This window comes from Paramisgurnus dabryanus, chromosome 6, assembly GCF_030506205.2.
Source record: "Paramisgurnus dabryanus chromosome 6, PD_genome_1.1, whole genome shotgun sequence".
NCBI classification, from domain to species: Eukaryota; Metazoa; Chordata; class Actinopteri; order Cypriniformes; family Cobitidae; genus Paramisgurnus; species Paramisgurnus dabryanus.
In genome coordinates, this window is record NC_133342.1 from 16,593,179 (window position 1) to 16,615,618 (window position 22,440).

Here is a 22,440-nt window from a genome sequence, read left to right on the forward strand (position 1 = left end):
TTCAAAAGGGATTACCTCAGGTTTGGCGCAGAAGACTTCTCATGCCGTCATGCTCAGCCATCAAACCATCATTCACACATCACATCCTCTTTATGATTGTTTTTCTGTCAACTGAACACATTCTGAATTCACAAGGTCTGTCTACGAAACCAACGGCAGTTACCTGATTGGCTACTCATTAAATTACTAACAGGGTACGAAAGCACCGTAATGCCAATAACTTAATGTTGAGCTTTAGAGATAGACATAACATTACTTAAGAGCTACAATGCTTAGCAGAAATCAAATCATAAATGATAAAAGAGATATTTATAATTTAACGTTAACCCACACACACAAGATATGCTGCTCTCAAATCTCTCCAGATGAATTTTTCTCTTGCATATACTGCGTTTGAAGGCCACATTTCTCAGTTTTCGAAAATACCACCTAGCGGGCGTGCCGTCACCATGGCGATCTGAAAATTGTACCATCGGCAAAATATGCTGTCAGGATCCTACATAGAGCAGCTGCTTCGATTCGTCTCAACATGCTCATTAGCACATTTGCATATTCGAATAAAAGCAATTGTGTCATTTTGGCTGCCGCACGGGCAAGACTTCATTCATTTCATGGTTTCTAGAGGATCACTGAGTAATAATTAACTTTATAGCTGCAAACGGATTAATTAGAGGAATTAGGCGGTTGTAAGTGCCCTGCTCTTTAACACCCTTTGTGTACTCGATTCATGTGTTGTTGTGCTGACATAATCACATGCGTTTGTAAACAAGTAAGTGGCTTTGTTGTCATGGTTACAAAGCCTGTTCATGTCATAAAACGAAACAAGAACCGAAACGAATGGTGACACCAAGAGAAAAAAAATGAACAAAACAAAAATAATTACCGAAAAAGGTCCTCAGAAACAATCTTTAAACTTCTATTACTACAGGGCCCTGTAACATTTTATGCATTTTCCCCCCAAATTCATTTTTTCCCAGATTCCACAATTTTCTGGATTTTGTGTTTTTGTTTGACTTACTTTAAGATTAATTATTTAATAATTTAATTACATTTGTATTATTAAACAGCATGTCTAACCTATTAATTTCATTATACGTAATCAATCTTTTAATATTAATTAGTGTTCAGCTCCACCCCTTTAACTAATGAATTACAGTAAATTTTCTTTTATACCTGAATTCCACAATCCACATTTTTTTTCTGCAGAAATCATAGGGCCCTACTAAATAGGATGATTTCATTTGCATTGTAAAGAGAAATACTGTCATGTATTATGCCCAGAAACCAGTGGCGGGCCATGTATTTTACACCTAGGCCTTCAGTTGTGTCCTACACGATTTAATCCACCTATTCATAACATCATTAGGAAGCCACAGCCAGTGTTGTGCCTGAACGAGTTCATTGAACGAAAGTTCATGAACTAGTTCATATTTTGGGCGAACGTGAACTGAACGTACTGTATTACTGCCTGATGAACGCAAGGTGAACTCGTTCATTCTGGGGCTTGTGAACGGCACGTTCTCTCATTTTACCGTCATTCAGTAGGGTGCCAGATTTCTATAGAGTCTTCCAGGCGAAAACCCGTCTAAAACACACTGTAAACAGGCCTTAATGTGTAGCGGAAAAACACCCAATCTGGCAACACTGCCACCAGGCTGCATACGTCATCAAAACAAAACACTGACTGGACGCTGCTATCCAAATCCCTGCCGCGCCACTCGCATAGTTTAACATTAAATAACATCATATTTGTCCTAAATCGTTAATAATTAACAAAGGCTGCTTACGCATATTCTGGATCTTGAAATAGACTTTGACTAAGCTCACGCTATTTAACGTGCACGTGCGGTGTGCAATACCTGCAAGTTGTCATACACGCAACGCCTCGCAGCGTTTCTCGCCCGGAAAACCCCCTTGAAGCACCCGGCTAGCCTTTCAAGGTATGTGCAAGCAAATACAAAAATTAAAAGACAGTCAATGCTCGTAAACCCTGTTTGGATAAGGGTTTAAAGTTGGATATGAAGATGAAATCTGATGCATTTAGCTTCAGTGTTAAAACTGATAAAATAATTCCTGTCTGTGGTTCTATTTGGGGTATAATGGCAATGTTTTAAAAAAAAATAATATGGGGAAAAAGAACTATAAATTCGTTCATTTTTGGAACTGTGAACTAGTTCAAAATTTGGAAATATGAACTATGAACTGAACTAGTTCATTTTAAAATTTGTGAACTGTGAACTGAACTAGTTCATGTAGAAAGTGAACTTTCCCAACACTGGCCACAGCTATAGAAACCATCAATATTACACAGAAATGCGGTATAACAGGTCGTTGACAGGTATCTCATGAATTGGGAATGAATGCAATATATCTTGACATTCTTGTTCGCAATCGCAGGTGTGTCGTGTCAAATACCCTTTTTCAAATACCCTCTATTATTTGATGTAACGGCTGAAATAATATTAAAATGTAATTTGCGGTGCGGATACGGTCAGGTATCAGTAGACACAGGTGGACTGCGAGCCTAAAGTCCAAGACCATTTTGCTGATAGGCAGCTGTTTGTAACACTTTCCCTGCCAGCGTTTTTAAGAAAAGTTGCCAGCATATATATATCAAATGGAAGAACAGACCCTCTGCTTTCAAACAAAAAACTGTTTCATCCTACCTTTATTTGTTCTCTTTTTATTACCTCTCAAATATGGGTAGGTTTCTTCACAAAAACGCAATTATCCCAGCTTTTTGCAAAAAAAATTGTATTTTTCAAGGGCTTTTGATATAGAGATCAGATTCAGAGTGGTGATCAAACCATACACAGAGTTTGAACTGTTTGCCCTTAGGGAATACTTTCAGGTTTTATAAGTTGGGTAAGGATATAGAGGAAATACGTATTACTGGAAAAACTTGTCATTGACAGGGAAGCGTTTTCTCTTAATTGACGAGTTAACTCATGAATGGCGCGAAAGAGTTAAATGGTCTTGTGCTTATTTGTGTTCATGGTCTTCAGAGACACCCGCGATAGGGGATTATCACGCTGATACGTAGTACTTCCGCTTTCAGCGATCTTTGTGCATGTCCACTTCCGGTGGATCGTAATACCAGTTTTGCTGGTCCAGATTGAACAGAAAAGTTGTTGAGAAAGGTACGTAAAGGAACGATTGTGTTGTAGTAAAGTAAAAGTACAGATAATTTGTTGCAATATGTAACGAAGTAAAATTTAAAAGTATGCTCTATAGATTTAACTTAAGTAAAGAAAATTGAATTAAATACAGTAACAAAGTATTTGTACTTTGTTAGCTTACATTCCACCACTGCCTGGATGTTAGATACTTAATAGTATGTTAGATACCTAACCTTACTGTGCCGGAAGTGGACATGCACAAAGTTGACAAGTCCCTCCCACGAAACCCGGAAGCGTGATAATCCCTTATTGCGGATGATACCTGACGGGTGTTTCAGGTCAAATACCCTATTCCATTATACTGTTAAGTTAGATACCTGTCCGTGATCGTGGGTGTCTCGTGTGAAATTGTCTCGCGTAGCCAGACCTTTAATAGCAAACTAAAGTCTGGTGTTTCTCGCTACTTTTTTTGGCCAATGCCCACCCACGAGGCCATTTGACCAACAACCAATCACAGTTTGTTTCGTAGTGTGGAAATGTCTCTACAATAACGAACCAGTTGGCCACAAGTGAGTCATTGAAATAACCAGTCGCAACCAAATAGCATCTAAATAAACATCATTCCTCACCGTAGAACAACTGTGTGCACTTTATAAACAGCCACCCCAATGAGAACTGATTCTCTTCCTCGTACGAATGTCAGAGCTTTGTTTCCCGGGGGACCGAGAATAATCGCGACACTCGCGTCTCCCGGAATTCCGGTTTATTTCAACAAATCAGAAGACGAATTCGACATTCTTACAGTGTTTCCAGTTAAGTCTATGATACACATGAGACGTTAAGCCAATATTTGGTGGGCGTGACGTTTGAAGCTGAGACTACGTGTCAAATACCCTTTATATTCGTACGGTTATAACATTAGATTGTGTATTTTTTGGCTGGTAGTGTATATTAAACAGACTTTGGTAGTTTACTCTTTGACCAGCCAAACAAACGACTTGAAAAGTCGATGATTGTACGCCTGTTAGATGACCTTGGAGTCGCCAACTCGAAATCTGATTGGTTAAGTGCTCATTATAGTTTTGCGTAGGTCCTACGGCGTAGCCTCGACGTTGTCGGTACGCATTAATTTTCATTCATTCTTCTCGTCGTTTGCGTTGATATGCAATTACACATGCAGACCGCTAGTAGGCAGTGTAACAGCCAAGAATAAGCAGCTTGGCCAGTAAACCCACAAAAAAAGAAGCTTGGTGTGTATGATTTGAGAAGACCAGCAGTGATGGAGGTAAATAGACAGCAACTTTTGTTGCCTTTTGAGTTAAATCACTCTTCTTGTCATCGCAAACAGAAATGCCTATGAAGAAATGCGACACAAATGGGAGGGGTTCTAGCAGACCAATCACAGCACTTGCGGTCCACGTTGAAAGGACGCATGGTTCTGGCCAGCATCTGGCATAGAACTTACGTGCGACTATAATTACTCTTTAGAGCAACAGCTTCGTTTCGTTCCCATTTATTTTAAGCTACAGGTGCCAGCACTGTTGAATCTGAAGGCCTCAAGGCAGATTTCCTTGACCTTGGCAACACATGATGGCTGAAATATAACTGGATAAAAGCTCCAAATACACTACTGGAAGCAGCGTAACCAAAAGAAAATGTATGAAACGAAAAGAATAGACTATTGGGAATAATTTAATACACATTCATGGAAAAATATATCAAACACATGTCCGTGATTCTGATAGTGTTTAGGCCAGCCTAGAAGGCCTTGCAGTCCCTGACGGTCTACCGCTGCCAGAAATTTTGTCATGTCATTTTTTCCTCAGTTCATTCGCTCGGCTCTAATGTTTCATATTCTCTGTTAACCATGTCTGTTTGTACATGCATGTATCTGTATGTGTTTCTTTTGCTGGCTGTACTGTTTAAGTTGATGCATGTTCTCGCCCACATTTCTTCCTCTCTCTCTAACCCACCCCATCTTCAGGGAGCATGGAGCGCATCCCACAGGCCGAGCTCCCCTTCATGGTCCCTTGACCCAACTGAGGGCTGGGACGGGCCAAAGAGCAGGCAGCCCCACAGCACGGCCGCCTGGATGATCCGTGTGGTAAATACAGCATAATATTTCACAGCCCTACAATGGGTGTTCAGCTAATAACATGTCAAGCAGAAGCTAGATTGCTCCCATTACTTTCCAGCAGTGGTACAGCTGGAAAAACCGTGCCAAGTTCTTCTCACTGCTTGTGTTTTGTGTTCCGATGCAGAATTAAATGAGATTTGGGGATATTGCAAGGTAATATTTGCTAGCAACGTATTGTTGCCTAGGAGAAGCGAAGGGAAAGCCAGAAAATACAAGCTTATAAAAAAGAGAAATATATAACCACACCAGACCCTTGGGTTTTTGTGTAAAGAATAGCATAGTAATGCAGTGAAAATGTCATAACATTGTTAGTTTTAGAAAGCTTTGATTTTGTTTCAGTTTTCATGTCTTAAAGTACAGCATCAATTTATTGTTACTAACACAGCCTGTGGCTTCATAAAACATTCTAACCTTTTATTTTCAGCATGCTTAGTGATTTTTTTCAGACACTTCTTGACTTGGCCTAATGAATGAAAATGAAATATGAATGTCTTCACATTGTGAGCTGTAGCCTAGGGGTAGGAACAGATGTGCTACATGTCGAGGGGTCAGGGGGCCACGTAACAGCCATGTAGGCTCCGGTAGGGGTCTTACTGGTGTACGGGTCCATCTGTTTCTGAGCTGCCAGAGATGCCCGGATAATCTATCCTGGCACGAGGCCAGACCAGGACCAATTACATTACTATGTCTTGACTTGAGCATACAGTTCACCGCATGTCAGAAGTCACTGACGCAATGCATTCGATTCATGCATTTGATTTATGATTTTTTTAATAGTATTTGTGTGTGTACTCCGATTAATAACCAGGGATAATTCTTCTGTGGAACAAAATATAACTAGTTGCTCTATAAAAATGAATGGTGAATGGGCTCTGAAATGATACAAAATACCATACAAGCAAAATAAAAATTTGTTGGCTATACATATACAATTTGTTTGTGAAACAGACAAAAATGTAAGTGTTAATGGGACACTCCACTTTTTAGTCTACTTTTCCAGCTCCACTAGAGTTAAACATTTGATTGTTACCGTTTTGGAATCCATTCAGCTGATCTCTGGGTCTGGCGGTATCATTTTTAGCATAGCTTAGCACAATCCATTGAATCTGGTTAGACCATTAGCATCACGCTCAAAAATGACCAAAGATTTTCGATATTTTTCCTATTTAAAAGTTAACTCTTCTGTAGTTATATTTTGTACTAAGACCGACGGAAAAAGTTGCGATTTTCTAGGCAGATATGGTTAGGAACTATACTCTCATTCTTGAGAAATAATCAAGGTATTGCTGCGGTAACATGGCTGCAGGAGGCGTAGTGATATTACACTCTGCCCAAAAATAGTCCCCAGCTATTGAAAGTTACCAATGGAGATCAGCTGAATGGATTAAAAAATGGTAACACTCAAATGTTTAACTCTATGGGAGCTGGAAAATGAACATGTTTTCAAGAAAGTGGCGTGTCCCTTTAAAGGCAGGGTGCGTGATTTTTGAAAAACACTTTGGGAGTTGGGCCGACTACCAAAACACACTTGTAGCCAATTAGCAGTAAGGGCGTGTCTACTAACCGACATCGTTGTTTGGGTTGGGTATGTGTGGGGCGGGTCTATTAAAAGAAGATCCAGATTCTATTGAGGTGGGGGCGTGTTTGTTTAGGTGATTTCAAATATCAACATTGGCTTTCAGAGATCATGCATCCTGCCTTTAAGGCCGCAGTATGGTCCATTATTACACATACATGAGGGTCTGTGTATAGTGCACAATTTTTGTCATCAGAAAGTACACGTGTAATGTACGTGCACCCCTGGATTTTTGGAACCACCTGGTACATTGTACGCATAGGTTGTGTATGCGCCTACGTGAGAGTGTAGGATGTAGCCCAGGAGATGCATTGCATTTTGTCGCAATCCGCATGCATCGATATGTACCATTTAGGTACAAATATGTGCCTTTTGGGTACCAATATGTATTTTTGAAGTACTAATATGCACTCTTTGGGTACAAAGGTGTACCTTTTTGAAAGGGTACTGTTGCGATGACGGCTGTTTTACCTTTATTTCTGACAGTGTTTACTTAACGTTCGTGCGCGTGCATTCGTGCACATGCAAAAAACAGACTATACTACAGGCTTTAAGTTGTCGCTACCTTTCTTTAAAGCCAGGGTCCATGATTTCTGAGAGCTAATGTTGACATTTGAAATCACCTAAACAAATACGCCCCTACTCTAATATGATCAGGATCTTTTTTTGATTAACTCGCCTAACACATACGCAACCCAGGCAACGTTTAGTAGACATGTCCCTTACTGTTGATTGGCTACAAATGTGTTTAGGTTTTTGGCCCAACTTCCTTTTCCCAAGCGTTTTTTATAAATCCTGCACTCCGCCTTTAGATTTCTCATCTTATGTTTACCGAACAGAGGAAGTCAAACAACACGAGGGGGAATATATGATGACTGAAATTGCATTTTTGAAAAACAGTCCTTTAAAGAAGGCAAAAAGTTTTACGGTACTACCATGGTACCACCGCAGCACTTTTACGTAATGAAAGGTAGAGTAAAACAGAGCAAGATGAAAGGACCCATTAAAAAACAATAACGTCTGAGTGGCAGAGGCAAAACTTGAAGGGAGGAATGAAATTATGGTACAGCAAGAGGAACGGTAGAGAAGGAGAGGGAGCGAGAGAGAGAGTGTAATTCTTGGAAAGGGTTTTCATCGTGACAGGCAGAATGGCAGCCCCTGAGGAAAGGAAACGCGCTGACAGCGTAATAGAAGTGAAATCACTAGAATAACATGGCCGAGGCCTCTCAACAGCCTGATAGCCGTGTTGGCAGCTCCCTCAGATACCATCTCACACTGCGTGACACAGTCTCTCCGAAATTGGTGTCATTATCGGGAATGTTGCTCCACTATGACAGCTAGTTAAATTGAGGGAGAGTCATGTTTGGTTTGGGTTTGTTATTTGATCACAGTGCGTTAAAGTCGGGCGGGTGGGCCGTTCATTAAACGTAAACAGAGAAACAGAAACTTCGGAGGCAACGAAAATTGCAGTCGATGCAAAGTATTAAGTTGTCGGGGGTCTTTGACAGAGGGTCTTTGAAGTGGTGTGTCGTCTTGTTTGCTTGTATTTTTTACAAACTCATCATGACAGAAAAAAACAGTTGAGGTCTAAAGCATTTGGACCGTCATTATGTTGTCTCTTACAATTATGTATCAATGTATTTTTTTTAAATAGCATCTCAAGTCAGAAGAGCAAAAAAAAAAAATATATATATATCTATATATCCTTTCCTCATAACAGGCAGTGCTCCGGGTTGTCTCGCCTTTAAGACAGTGCTGGTCATAAGTTGTTGAAACACTTAAGTGTTAGGTTGACTCTGAAGTTATCTCTTGTCATGTCAACAGGGACGCAGTTCTGGCTTTCCTGGCAGGAGACGGCCTAGGGGTTCTGGCGTCACAGGTAGGGGAGGGCGTGGCCGTGCCAGAATGAAAAATGGAGTCCCTCCAGTCCCAACACCAGGGGTATGTGGTATTATTATTTGTCAGCTACAGTAATACTAGTTTTGCTGTAGTAAGTTTTTCATTTATCTATATTGTATGTTTGTGCACAGGTAAACAATATGGAAACAATGTACACATTTAGGGAAGAGGATGAAAACGCCATGCACAGTACCGTGGTTATTTTCTCCAGTTCAGACACGTTCACATTGAAACAGGTACATGTGAATGTTTTTGAACTGTAAATGTGCTTTCATTAAAAAAAATCTATCTTTGCTGTTTGTTGTTTTGTGAATAAACTAACACAGGCCAGAATTTTTTCTATGGTGATCAATAATACTGTTGATAAACCCATTCATTTACAGCTCAATATGTGGAGTGTACTGTTTTTTCTTATTTATCCTTCTTTGCTTTTCTTCAGGACATGTGTGTGGTTTGTGGGAGTTTTGGACAGGGTGTTGAGGGTCGACTCCTGGCCTGTGCTCAGTGTGGACAGTGTTACCACCCCTACTGTGTTAACGTTAAGGTGAGTTCAGCTCAACCCCACACAAGAACTTGACTGTTTAAACAGGATGGGGCCAGTGTATACTGAGGTGATGATGATAGATGAAGACTGTTGAGTCATTGTTAGAGACCCTGTGTGTTTTGGCACACGTACTGTATGTAATATGTAAGGATATTAGAAAAAATAAAATGTGAAGATTGGGTTCAATAAACGCTGCTAATTTTAATTTTAATAATCTGCTAAATAAAATAATTGAAGATATGTGTTAATAATAAAGATATTAGTCCTCTTATACTCTATATACCTAAATAGAAATATCTATAGTTAAACTAACCTATAAACAACATGTAGTATTGTAAGTAAGGGGATTTATAAGTAAGTTAGGGGATTTTTTATTACGTATTACAGTTTTTTTTTAAAGTGTGTGCCATCCAACTAGCTGTGATCATGCTGACACATGACAAAACAGTTTTGCAACAGTGAGGCGGTTCCAATTTTCATAGTCAAACAGCAAACTAAAGACATGATGGGAAACAATTTTGCTACAGTGCACATCCAAGCAAACAGTATAAATACAGCCAACAACCATTATATTGGGCTCTGGATATTCAAGTCTCATATGTATTTGTTGAATAGGAATGAAATTGATACATTTATGTGACCCAGCCTGTGAAAACCCAGCTTTAGTCATGGTTTTTGATTTACTCTGTTTGGTTATAAAATCATCCCATTTAATGTAAAGAAGATTCTGTGAAAACATAGCCTTGATATCTTCAGTATTGAATACAGCTATGTTTGAAGGTGAGGTTATGTCAAAGATTGATTTTATTCCAATTTCAAACTTTGCTCCTAATCTCATAATTATATTAAAGTTATACTTTAACCTGGATTTCGTACAGGGTCACATGTGTTCATAATACATATTACCAAAGAATACATATGCAATATTTGCCTTTGCATTTGAAGGTTGTAGATAATTGGTTGTAATGTGCATGTTTGGTTGTCAGATTACTAAGGTGGTGTTGAGTAAAGGCTGGCGGTGTCTGGAGTGCACCGTATGTGAGGCGTGTGGTCAGGCCAGCGACCCCGGACGCCTGCTGCTCTGTGACGATTGTGACATCAGCTACCACACGTACTGCCTGGACCCACCCCTGCAAAATGTGCCCAATGGGAGCTGGAAATGCAAATGGTATGCCACATCACATCAAACTAAGGAGTTATAAAAATGTATAGATTATATAAAATGTTCAAGATGTTTAAAGTGTTGGATATTTACTCTGTATATTTATTTATTTATTTATTTTAGGACTGTCAATTGATTAAAATATTTAATCTAGATTAATTGCATGATTGTCATCAGTTAACCCGCACATATTTATCTGTTCTATATTTACCTTTATTAAACAATATCTTTAAAAACAATATCTTTAGGAAAAATATATGTTCAACTTTTTAATTTCTTTTTATGCTTGATTGCCTTTGAGACTTCTATAATGCAAGGATCTAATATAATGTTACACATCAGATATTTATTTTGCTTAAGACATTACAGATTAAATCTTCATGAAATTTTGTCAAAACAGATAATTAAAAACTGTAATTCTGTCTATGTATGCATATATCGGATTTGCATGCCTGTGTGCATGCTTCAGATGTGTTAGTCAGCAAGAGGAAGATCGTTTTCGAGTCTTGTCGCTCTTAATATCAATCAGATCCCAAACTTTATTTTCTATTTCCTGCATGTTTAAAAAACGAAACCAAAATTGTTACAAGCATCTGGATGAACATGCATCATTTGTATTAGATTAAGCATTTAGGCTGGTACACCTCTCAGAAAATGTACAAATAAAGATCATTTTAGACGTTTGATTACTATTTTAAATAATTTACTGTCTAAGGCTGCATCTCAATTTATCCAACAATGGGCTAGGCTTAGGGTCAGACATATAATATAAATATAATCTTTACATGTTATGTTAAAATATAAAAAAATATTTTACTGTCAGTATTAAATCAGATGTCTGTATAGATTTAATAACTATTACAAATGCTTTTTATGAACATGGTTATTAAAGAGCAGTGGGCGTCTTTCTTTAAGTGTTTTTACCAGAGACTTTTATTTGTGAGAATTATTTTACTTGTCAGTTATTCATGTGAGCAGTTATTAGACCAGTTAAGATCGGCGGAGCCCGTGTGGCGTGTGATTAATGTCATTGTGCCACTCTGGCTTCCCACAGGTGTGTGTCCTGTACCCAGTGTGGCGCCACGTCTGCCGGTCTGAGGTGCGAGTGGCAGAATAATTACACTCAGTGTGCCCCCTGCGCCAGCCTGGCATCATGCCCGCTGTGCCAGCAGGACTACAGCGAGGGGGAGTTCATCCTGCAGTGCAGGCAGTGTGACAGGTGAGCCGTCGCCCAGCGTTCTGACTCTGACCTGTGTGTGTGTGTGTGTGTGTTTGTGGGTGTACTTGGTTTCCTTTCAGCTCGGCAGCTTTGGAAAAACAAGACATTTTTGAGTCAGAGACTAGTGCAAAACTCACTGCAACAATATAGGAATTGCTCTGACAACTTTCAGTGTATTTGCTCGGTAGTTGCTAGAGTGTTGGTTATTCAGAGTACAAAACAAAAAACTTGAAAAAAGTAATAGCACATATCCACGATCAGATCACTCTGTTATCTTGGCACTTTTATCGATAGGTTTTTACAGCGTTGCTACAAATGTAAATGTACAAGTTTTTGGGTCTTTCTGCAGGTGGATGCATGCCTCGTGTCTCGGTTTCCACTCGGAGGAGGAAGTAGAGAAGATTGCAGACAGCAGCTTTGACTGCAGTCTTTGTCAAGGCCACACCCCTCTCTCTCCTGGTAAATATAGTCATCAGTCTTAGAAAGACTGGTTTAATATGACCGTTGTTTTTCATTCGTAAATCTTTTTCTGCGGTTGAAGTAGTGTGTTTGTGTTTCCATTACAGCGCCTGTAACGCCGGCCAAATCTATTGTGGACCTGATGGAGGCTGGTCTGATGCCACAGAGAATCCCAAAAGCAAGAGATCTCAGCACAGGTTCTGTCATTTAACTACAATAACATTAGATTTCATCTATAGCATTTTGATTGTGTTCTTAACCGAATGTGTAAAATAATAAATTTTCAAATTTTAATAACTTTCACAGGGTTCCCACAGTCATAAAAATCTTAAAATATCAGATAATTTTATACTTTTGTGGTCCTGGAGAAGTGATAGAAATGAATAGGAAATATATAAGGAGTTTGGTTCCAAAACGTGATAAATGCCAAATAAGTTACCGCCACAAATAAGTATTGTATCAGATCGGTATTAAAAAGTAAATTCTTAATTTTACGCAAAACCCAATATCCGCCGTGTTATTCTGTCAACTTTTCTTCCTTTTTTCCCAAAACACGATAAACGCAACTCCTCCTTTTCTACAGAATGCAATAAATCCGCTTATACCACGGGTCTGTTGAATGCTGTACTCTGATTGGATAAGAAATGTTCCGTTGGTATGCATTAATTTCTGATAACCGCACACCTAACCTGTCAAATGTCTTAAAAATAGGCACCAGAGCAATGTTTGTGGTAACCGTGGTATATGATGAATAATTGACCTCGGTCTTTTGAATTATTTGAAAATAATGCACACCCGCAGTGTAACGGCACTCCGCTTCGCATCGTGCTGCATTGCACCTTGGGTGTGCATTATTTTCTTATAATTCAATGGCCCGTCGTCAATTATTCCTTACTTAACAAATCACAGTGCACCATTCGATGCTCGCTTCCTTATTCCATTAACACAGTAAAACGCATTAATGAAGTAAAGTGCAACAATGCAAAGAAAGGTGTTTTTCTTTTCTTTTTTAAATCAGAATATGTTTGGTGACTTAACTGAAATTAATGTTATTGAACATTTACTTAATAAACATGGATAGTAGGCTGTTTAGTTTTTCGTCTATAACAGTAGGCTAGGCTACGAAAAATATTACGAAAGATCAGACACATATCCTGCATCATAATTAAATAACGTAAAACATCTAACCTTACACCTGAAATGAGATTTTCTTTAAAAAAAAAAGCAAGACGCTCTGAATTAAGAGGTTGCGAGTGTGGGAACGAATGTCCCCTTTTTTTTTCATTTTCAGATTCTCACAGCCTAATTCATTCGAACAGTCCACATGTAGACGCCTTCACGTAATTAACGCCCGCGTGACGTCGACCAGCGTAGCGCGAGCCTAGGGTTCGGTGGAAAAAAATCTAAGGTTCGGCTGAATCCGAACCCCGCCAAAAAGCTCAGTATTCGGCCGAATCCGAATACTGGATTCGGTGCATCCCAAATAATTATTCTCTGAAATAATTGAATTGCTAGATTTTAAACAAACAAAAGTAATGTTCAAATTATGGGTAAATCATTACCTGGGAGTTTTCACTGAATTAGAATCTCAGAATCATCTGAATTTTTTATTTCAAATCATTTTATTAATTTTTTTATTCAATAATCACAACTTAATTGATTAGATTCATGTAAATAAATAGATAATTTATGTAAATAATTTGGGAAAAAGTGTGAGAACTCTGCATTCAGTAATCTACATTACTAATTATAAATATACATTGCTGAATTTATTGTGGAAAATGTATGTGTCTTTCACTTATTTACCAATAAAACCATTTTTAAATATTTTTATGTTACATTAAAAAATCAGATATAAGAATATCATGCATATCATCTATTTTATTATTGCACGTATTAAGATTATACATCAAACTAAACCTATAAATTCCATTCATTTAGTAGGGATTCGTAAGCATTTTTAGGTTTGCAAAGGTGAAGAGTTATATTTTAGCTGCTGTTGGTGTATAAATAATGTATGATTCAATGTCTATTTAAATATAGAAATCTGATTTAATGCCTATCCAAATACAAGTGCCTATGACTGCTTATACAATCACATTGTCTAACAAGGTTTTTCTATGTTTGGGCCTCCCAGACCTCTCAAGGACGTATACCCAGGATGGTGTTTGTCTCACGGAGTCGGGTTTGTCTCAACTCCAGAGTCTCGCCAACGCAGCCTCTCGGCGGAGACGATCGAAACCCAAACTCAAGCTGAAGATCATCAACCAAAACAGTGTGGCCGTGCTGCAGACTCCTCCAGACCCTCAGGCTGAAGCCTCCAGAGATGGAGACCTTGAGGATATCAAAAGTATGTTTCATACCTCTCAGTGCATACCTACATAAACAGCATCCAGGCTGAGATCTCTTACGTAACTAATCAAGATCCTCCTCATTGGAAGCTACTTTAATTTCGAAATTGACTATGTTGTCTTGATATGTCTTACTGTCTTAATATGGCAGAACTTTTTTAATTTTTAGTATTTCTAAAATATATTTCTTTGGTTCTAAATAATGTTTTTTTAACATTATAGGATTGCCTTACTCAAAAAGGTTATCCTGCCTTAAATTTGCCCTTTAAATTGAATTAATGCCCTTTAATGCTTTCTAGCATTAAAGGGGAATCTTAAGGGATCGTCTTTTTTAACATCTTACTGTGTGTTTAGCAGCAGAAGGAGAGATAGTTGATGGGGAAGTAAAATCAGATTCCAGTCCTGAAAGAGAAGCCACAGCAGAAGACGACTCAAAAGACACAGATCCAAGCAAGAAGAGGAAGAGAAAACCCTACCGTCCTGGTGAGAGCCAGAATGCTCCAATAGAGAAAAACCTTTGAAATAAATGCATTCCTTTTTTAAAATATATATATATTTTTTTTACATTGAAATTGTCCCCAGTGCACCATTGTTTGTTTCAGTATTACAGCAAGTGTGTATTGTGAGGAGTTTTACATGATAAAAGAAACATTTTATAACAGTTAATAAAAATAAAAAAACTGAATGCAACCAAATGGCATTTTGATTAGTCAATATATCTGCCATCCCCTAGATGTCTCCTTTTCAGTTACACGTTAGTTACAGTTGCATAGGAATAAGTTAAAGTTAAGAACTTAATTGTTTTGTTTTTCTTTAAAATTTTCATTTTTTTTTTTCAGATTATACCTTATTAACAGTGCATTAGCAGTCTATTCCAGAATTTATGGAAGATATAAATTAGTGCTTGAATATGAAAAAACAGATGCTATATTTGACCCCAGCAAATAATAACAAATGTAAAAAAGTTGGTTGCTTCATAAATAGAAACACTGAAACATTTCATCTTTTCTCAGGAATTGGAGGATTCATGGTCAGACAGAGGAACCGAATGGGCCCTGGCAGAACCAAACCGGGTCTGGCAAGAAAGGACTCCACTGGCTCCGAGAACTTGCAAGGCAAAGATGAAAGTAAGCATCATTCTCGTACTTCATGTTCGATTGTGAAAATTCAGTTAACCCAAAAGTGAAAAATAAGCTGGTATTTATTCACCTTTATGTCGCCCCTGACCTGTATTTTACAAAAGACGTTAGGCAAAAATGTTACATGTACTTCCATTGTATAGGAAAAAATACTTAATTTGAGGGGGAAAATTCACCATGGTTTTACTACAGTTAAAACCAATACACCATGGTTACTACAAAATGATCATGGTACTGCTAAAAACATGGTTAAACTATGGTTACTGTAATAAAATCAATGGTCATCAATAAAAAACATGGTAAATTTTTATAGGGGTGTCCCTTTCTGAACTGGATGTTCTAATAAACAAACAAACAAACAAACAAAACACTCTTTTTAACTCTTTCCCCGCCAGCCTTTTTTAAAAAAGTTGCCCACCAGCATTTTTTGTGATTTTCACAAAAGTTTTACAAGATGCCTTCCAGGAAAATGTTCTTCTATAAATATATAAACACACAATATATGAAAAAACAGACCCTCTGTTTTCAAACAAAGTAGGACAAAAGTTTCATCCTACCTTCATTTGTTCTCTTTTTATAACCTCTTAAATATGGGTAGGCACCAAGTGTTGAGCAAAAAGCTGAAATAATTGCATTTTTGTACACCGAGTTGAGCTGATTCTTCTGTTTTTTTATAAATTGGGTAAAAGCGCCACCTAGTGTATAATAACGGAATTAAAGATTACTGTAAAAACTTGTCAGGAAAGCGTCAATGGCAGGGAAACGTTTTCTTTTAAGTGATGCGATAACTCGTCGATGGTGGGGAAAGAGTTAATGATGTGTTAAAGACACTCTGAATTAAGAGGTTGCGAGTTTGGGAACGAATGTCCCCCTTTTTTTTGCTTACGAGTTTCATTTTCAGATTCTCACAGCCTAATTCATTCGAACAGTCCACATGTAGAAGCCTTCATGTAATTAACGCCCGCGTGACGTCGACCAGCGTAGCGCGAGCCTAGGGTTCGGTGGAAAAAATAGCCTAATTCATTCGAACAGTCCACATGTAGACGCCTTCATGTAATTAACGCCCGCGTGACGTCGACCAGCGTAGTGCGAGCCTAGGGTTCGGTGGAAAAAAATCTAAGGTTCGGCTGAATCCGAACCCCGCCAAAAAGCTCAGTATTCGGCCGAATCCGAATACTGGATTTGGTGCATCCCAAATAATTATTCTTTGAAATAATGTAATTGCTAGATTTTAAACAAACAAAAGTAATGTTCAAATTATGGGTAAATTATTACCTGGGAGTTTTCACTGAATTAGAATCTCAGAATCATCTGAATTTTTAATTTCAAATCATTTTATTTATTTTTTTATTCAATAATCACAACTTAATTGATTAGATTCATGTAAATAAATAGATAATTTATGTAAATAATTTGGGAAAAAGTGTGAGAACTCTGCATTCAGTAATCTACATTACTAATTATAAATATACATTGCTGAATTTATTGTGGAAAATGTATGTGTCTTTCACTTATTTACCAATAAAACCATTTTTAAATATTTTTATGTTACATTTAAAAAATCAGATATAATAATATGCAATCTATTTTATTATTGCACGTATTAAGATTATACATCAAACTAAACCTATAAATTCCATTAATTTAGTAAGGATTCGTAGGCATTTTTAGGTTTGCAAAGGTGAAGAGTTATATTTTAGCTGCTGTTGGTGTATAAATAATGTATGATTCAATGTCTATTTAAATATAGAAATCTGATGTGGTAACAACATTGCAATAAACGGTGTATATATAACTGATTTTCTTCATTTCTTTGTGGATGTTCTTCTCACCTAATTAATTAATTTATTGAACGTACAGAGTATTTATGTAAAGCCTTAACATGTTACCCCTCTTTCTGTAATGATAGGCTGGGGCGAACAAGCGCCTGACACCCCAGTCGATGATAAACATCTCTTGTCTGATTTTCCTGACAATCCTGAAGTTAAAATCCGAAAGCGCTACAGGAAAAAGAAGACCAAACTGGAGGAGGCCTTTCCCACCTACCTACAGGTTTGGTCAATTTAAAACACTTTTCAATTCGTTTATACATTGTATAGCTGGTGGATTTTGTACAATAAAGTAGCAACCATTCATTATCTTGGGATCTTCCAAAAGTGTCACTAGACCACTGCTGTAGAGCCGGAGGAAGTCAGAGTTTTAGTGAAGTAGACTCAACTCTACTTAGATTAAATGAAAGCTTGACCGAGTTTGACATGTTGACTCAAGAGTAAAGATGATTTTAGATTTTTCTCATTGGTTTGACGTCCTGTTGTTAGTCTCAAATTGATGTTTGAAAGCTGTGACAATTGAACCTTTACAAAACCTTATGAGCCTTTCATCAATCTTGTGCAGTCATTTGCTGAGTTATAAATCATCTGATAGAAAGCCTCAAGGTTGGACATTACCAAAGTCTTATATTCATATATATATAAAGGCCTAAAATGAATACTCTCAAAGAGTAAAACTGGGCACTGGCAAGTATAAAGTCCGAAGAATTTTTATTTTATTTTACATGTACGTGAATGTGTGCAGTTGAAAGCACAGCCTTGCCAAGGATGGTTTATTTGAGTCGTACGTATACACAGACGTTCGACCCATGTGCATTGCAATCTCCTAGGCTACATGCGCCATTGCCCACTGGACCCTCGTGTATGCATAAAAGTGGACCATACTTCGGTGTCAATCGCCAGTTGGCCAGTGACATTTTCTAGCGACATTTCTGCTAATGGGCGTTGTCGACTTCATGCGGAATTGCACAGACCAATCAATGATTATGACATCAAGATATATGGAGAATGGGTCGAGAACAGTGCCTATGAATCTCCCTCGCTGTACTTCTTCATCATAATCTGGTCGTTTTGCGCAGTGCCGCGGAAAGTCAAACTTCCCCAAAACTGAAACATTATGTGCAAACATTACAAACTAACGACATTGCTCTGCGTTTCAATGATGGTAAAATAGAGAGACTGGCTTGTATGTAAATACAGACATGTGAGAAGTAGGTGAAATAGCAGTGGGTGTAAAAAAAGAGACTGACCGAAAGGCAACCTAGCTAGCATGAATTTATAATTAACAATATATTTTAACAGCGTTTATTAATCTGAGATATTATTTGTAGATGGATGGATGGGCTATGTTCAGAGCTTTTTGTACAAAAAACTCACATCTGTCACTGGACATCAGCCAAATTCTATATAAAGCAGCTATTTAAGCATTAGTACAGTATGAGTATGACATAATTGCACGTCAAAACTTGCGTTAATGCTAGCTGAGTCACCATCGCGCCAGTGAATCGAACCTGAAGTTGCTTCTCAGAAGAACCGCTTCAAATTAATTATTTAAAATCAAGGCTTTTAATGTCATAGGCAGGCCGGTTCTCAGGAGCTGGAGGATGTTAGGTGATCTGAGCTGAAATGACAGAACAGGCGAGACAGTTGGAAGGCATTTTACCACCAGTATAGAAAGCATGATGCTTTCATGCTTGCCTCTGTTAGTCTCCCAAGAGCGCCATACACATTGCATCGTTTCTTAACAGATAGCAAGCCCTGCATGGATTCGCTTAAGCGCCGTTAGAAACCTGAACTCATGTGAAAGGCTCCTACAGACAGGCTCCTCCTATGACAGTCCATTTCAATTCTCCAACAAACTAGGTTTCATCAACAACCCCAGAAAGATCTCCACTGAACTTCAAAGATACTATCTCAACAGTGTCTTCATTAAAAAAATAGGAACACTGCAGTGCATGTTAAGCAGATGTGTTTCGCTCTGTATGTTTATAATGCATCCAGAAGTGCATCCAAAGGGTACCGCTGTTGACTTTGTCATGAATGAAATATGAGCGTTTTGTGTGGTCTGTATTTGAGTATGATGGTATGTAGTTACTGATTACATTTTCTGGAGTACAATTGAGTTACTTCTTAATTTGTTTCTTTGTTAGTTTGATTCAGGAATAGTCGGACAGGGTTCCCAAATATCAGAGATTTTTTAAATTATGTTGGAATTCACTGATTGGTCGATCGTGCAATTTTAATATTATGTTTTTACTTTCTTATGATATCAAAGAGGTTCCTGAAACTAATGATAATAATAATCATCATCATGTGTTTATGTGCCTAAACCGAACACAAAGACAAACAAAGTTAATGTTTTAACAAGCCAAGATTAGGTTTTTTTGTGGAAAATAATTAAGCGTTGTGTCAATAAAATCATTAATTTCAGTGTTTTTCATGTTATAAATTAAAATTTATATTTTATAGTGATTGAAGGCTTAGTTTTTAATCTTTCATTTACAGCAATAATCACATGATATACAGTATTTTGTAATTGTTTTAATGGTTAAGAATACTTTGACGCTCTAAATCTCAAAATTAGATTACGTGACATTAACCAGACAGGTTTAAAATAAATAACAGTAATGGTAAATTCAACAGTTTTATTTGTCTCACACATATGGTAAACAACTAGTGGTGTTTTGCATTAAAGGTTTTTTACCTGTTTGTATTAAAGTGGTCTGATGGTATTTTTTTCTTCCAGGAGGCCTTTTTTGGGAAAGATCTGTTGGACAAGAGCAAACAGAGTCGACAGGAAACCACGCGGCTGCTAGAGGATGAGCGAGACAGGAAGCAGTTCATGGCCAATCAGATGAAGTTTTTGTCAAACTCTTCAATTGGTGCTTCAGCTGTGCCCGTGCCCAGTAAAGCAGTAGCTGCACGTATGTTTCTCAGAGATGCTCGAATATACACACACACTCACTTTTTCATATGCATTTCAATCTCTTTGTTTTTTTTCATTGTTACAATATTACACTGCCATTTAACATTCATGTCCTGTCAGATTGATTTATTGCTTTCTTTTAAAGTCAACATGAAATCATAATTCACCATTCATACACATTTTTGGTCGTTTTATTTCAAATAAATCACTCCTTATAAACTCTTAATTATACTTATTATACAATAGGCTACTATTGTAGGCAGCTGTATTGTATTTTCAACCTCACTTTTCATGATAAAATCCCGCTCTACATTTTATTTTTATTGTTAAATAGTCTGCTTGACTTAAAATACAGGACATTTCGGTAAAAGCGTTTCGAATGCAATTTCATGTTGACTTTAAGGAGCGTCTGCACAGTTAAGGCCAGTTTATTTGGGCACGAAAAGCAGACCCTGGTAGTTATTTTCCTGCTTATCCATATCCACAGAGATCTCTGCGAAACCTCTGGTAGAGATGTCTGAAGAGCTGAAATCAGACACAGAGCTGCTGGGAATGTTTTCTGATAATATTTGCAAGCAGACAGAAGAGTCGGGTAGGCCATTATTACAGTCTAATCATAAGAACTAACATCACAGATTTGCTGTTTAGATTAACTCCTTCAGTACTGGCCAGTGGCAAACAGAAAACACATAGATAAACCCACAGTAATGTAAGAATTGTCACAACCTGCTTCAGTACTCTTAGAAGAGGTTTCCCGGACAGGGTTTAGTTGAATCCAGGACTATGCCTTAGTTATAAAAAGAAAGTAGTCCTAATAAGTAGTTTTTACAAACTACCAAACCCAAAAAAACAATACTGGTGTGCATCTTGAGACAAAACAATAGCACTAATATATGTTAAGATGTGTCAGTGCAAGATGTTTTTAAATTAAAGGAATAGTCAATTTTCTTCCAGATAATCCAGATAATTTACTCACCACCATGTCATCCAAAATGTTGATGTCTTTCTTTGTTCAGTCGAGAAGAAATTATGTTTTTTGAGGAAAACATTGCAGGATTTTTCTCATTTTAATGGACTTTAATAGAGCCCAACAATTAACACTTAACTCAACACGTAACAGTTTTTTTCAATGGAGTTTCAAAAGACTATAAATGATCCCAAACGAGGCATAAGGGTCTTATCTAGCAAAACGATTGTCATTTTGGACAATAAAAATAACAAATATACACTTTTAAAGCACAACTTCTCGTCTAGATCTGGTCCAGCGCGACCTAACGTAAATGCGTAGTGACGTAGGGAGGTCACGTGTTACATATATAAAACGCACATTTGCGGACCATTGTAAACAATAAACTGACACAAAGACATTAATTAGTATCATTCCACATACAACAACGTCGGAACGGTCCTCGTTCTCAACACTTGTAAACACTGGGGCGGAGTTTCGCGTTCGTCCTCTGTGACCTCTTGACCTCATGACGTATTGCGTGGGGTCACGTTGGCGCATCACGACCAGATTTAAACGAGAAGTTGTGCTTTAAAAGTGTATATTTGTTATTTTTATTGTCAAAAATGACAATTGTTTTGCTAGATAAGACCCTTATGCCTCGTTTGGGATTGTTTATAGTCCTTTGAAACTCTGTTGAAAAAAACTGTTACGTGTTGAGTTAAGTGTTAATTGTTGGGCTCTATTAAAGTCCATTAAAATGAGAAAAATCCTGCAATGTGTTCCTCAAAAAACATAATTTCTTCTCGACTGAACAAAGAAACACATCAACATTTTGGATGACATGGTGGTATTCAGTAAAATTATCTGGATTTTTCTTTTAAGAAAATGGAATATTCCTTTAAGGCACCTTAAACATGCATTTTAATCAGGGACTATGATAAGACTATGATAAGAAACCACCCCTTAGTTTAAAAGTCAGTTTTAAACAAGTTAACTATTTAAAGGGGACATATCATGAAAATCTGACTTTTTCCATGTTTAAGTGCTGTAATTGGGTCCCCAGTGATTCTGTCAACCTAGAAAATGTGAAAAAAGTAGATTAAAATTTGGCTCCCCTTGTGATGTCAGAAG

General features: G+C 37.6%; 1 protein-coding gene across 10 annotated transcripts in view; it reads left to right on the forward strand.

The window, feature by feature from the left end:
- kmt2cb (lysine (K)-specific methyltransferase 2Cb) overlaps nt 1-22,440 on the forward strand; it is a 117,367-nt gene that overhangs the window by 59,551 nt on the left and 35,376 nt on the right. For 6 of the 10 annotated variants that reach the window (XM_065268172.2, XM_065268192.2, XM_065268181.2 and 3 more), the window contains exons 15-28: nt 5,104-5,223; nt 8,657-8,773; nt 8,863-8,967; nt 9,171-9,275; nt 10,262-10,443; nt 11,492-11,656; nt 12,006-12,115; nt 12,223-12,312; nt 14,253-14,465; nt 14,821-14,949; nt 15,480-15,593; nt 17,515-17,657; nt 20,181-20,358; nt 20,848-20,952. In XM_065268172.2, coding sequence (XP_065124244.1) covers nt 5,104-5,223; nt 8,657-8,773; nt 8,863-8,967; nt 9,171-9,275; nt 10,262-10,443; nt 11,492-11,656; nt 12,006-12,115; nt 12,223-12,312; nt 14,253-14,465; nt 14,821-14,949; nt 15,480-15,593; nt 17,515-17,657; nt 20,181-20,358; nt 20,848-20,952 — 1,876 coding nt within the window. The remainder of the gene's footprint in view (nt 1-5,103; nt 5,224-8,656; nt 8,774-8,862; nt 8,968-9,170; nt 9,276-10,261; nt 10,444-11,491; nt 11,657-12,005; nt 12,116-12,222; nt 12,313-14,252; nt 14,466-14,820; nt 14,950-15,479; nt 15,594-17,514; nt 17,658-20,180; nt 20,359-20,847; nt 20,953-22,440) is intronic. The other 4 variants (XM_065268178.2, XM_065268228.2, XM_065268210.2 and 1 more) reach the window with 3 other exon arrangements.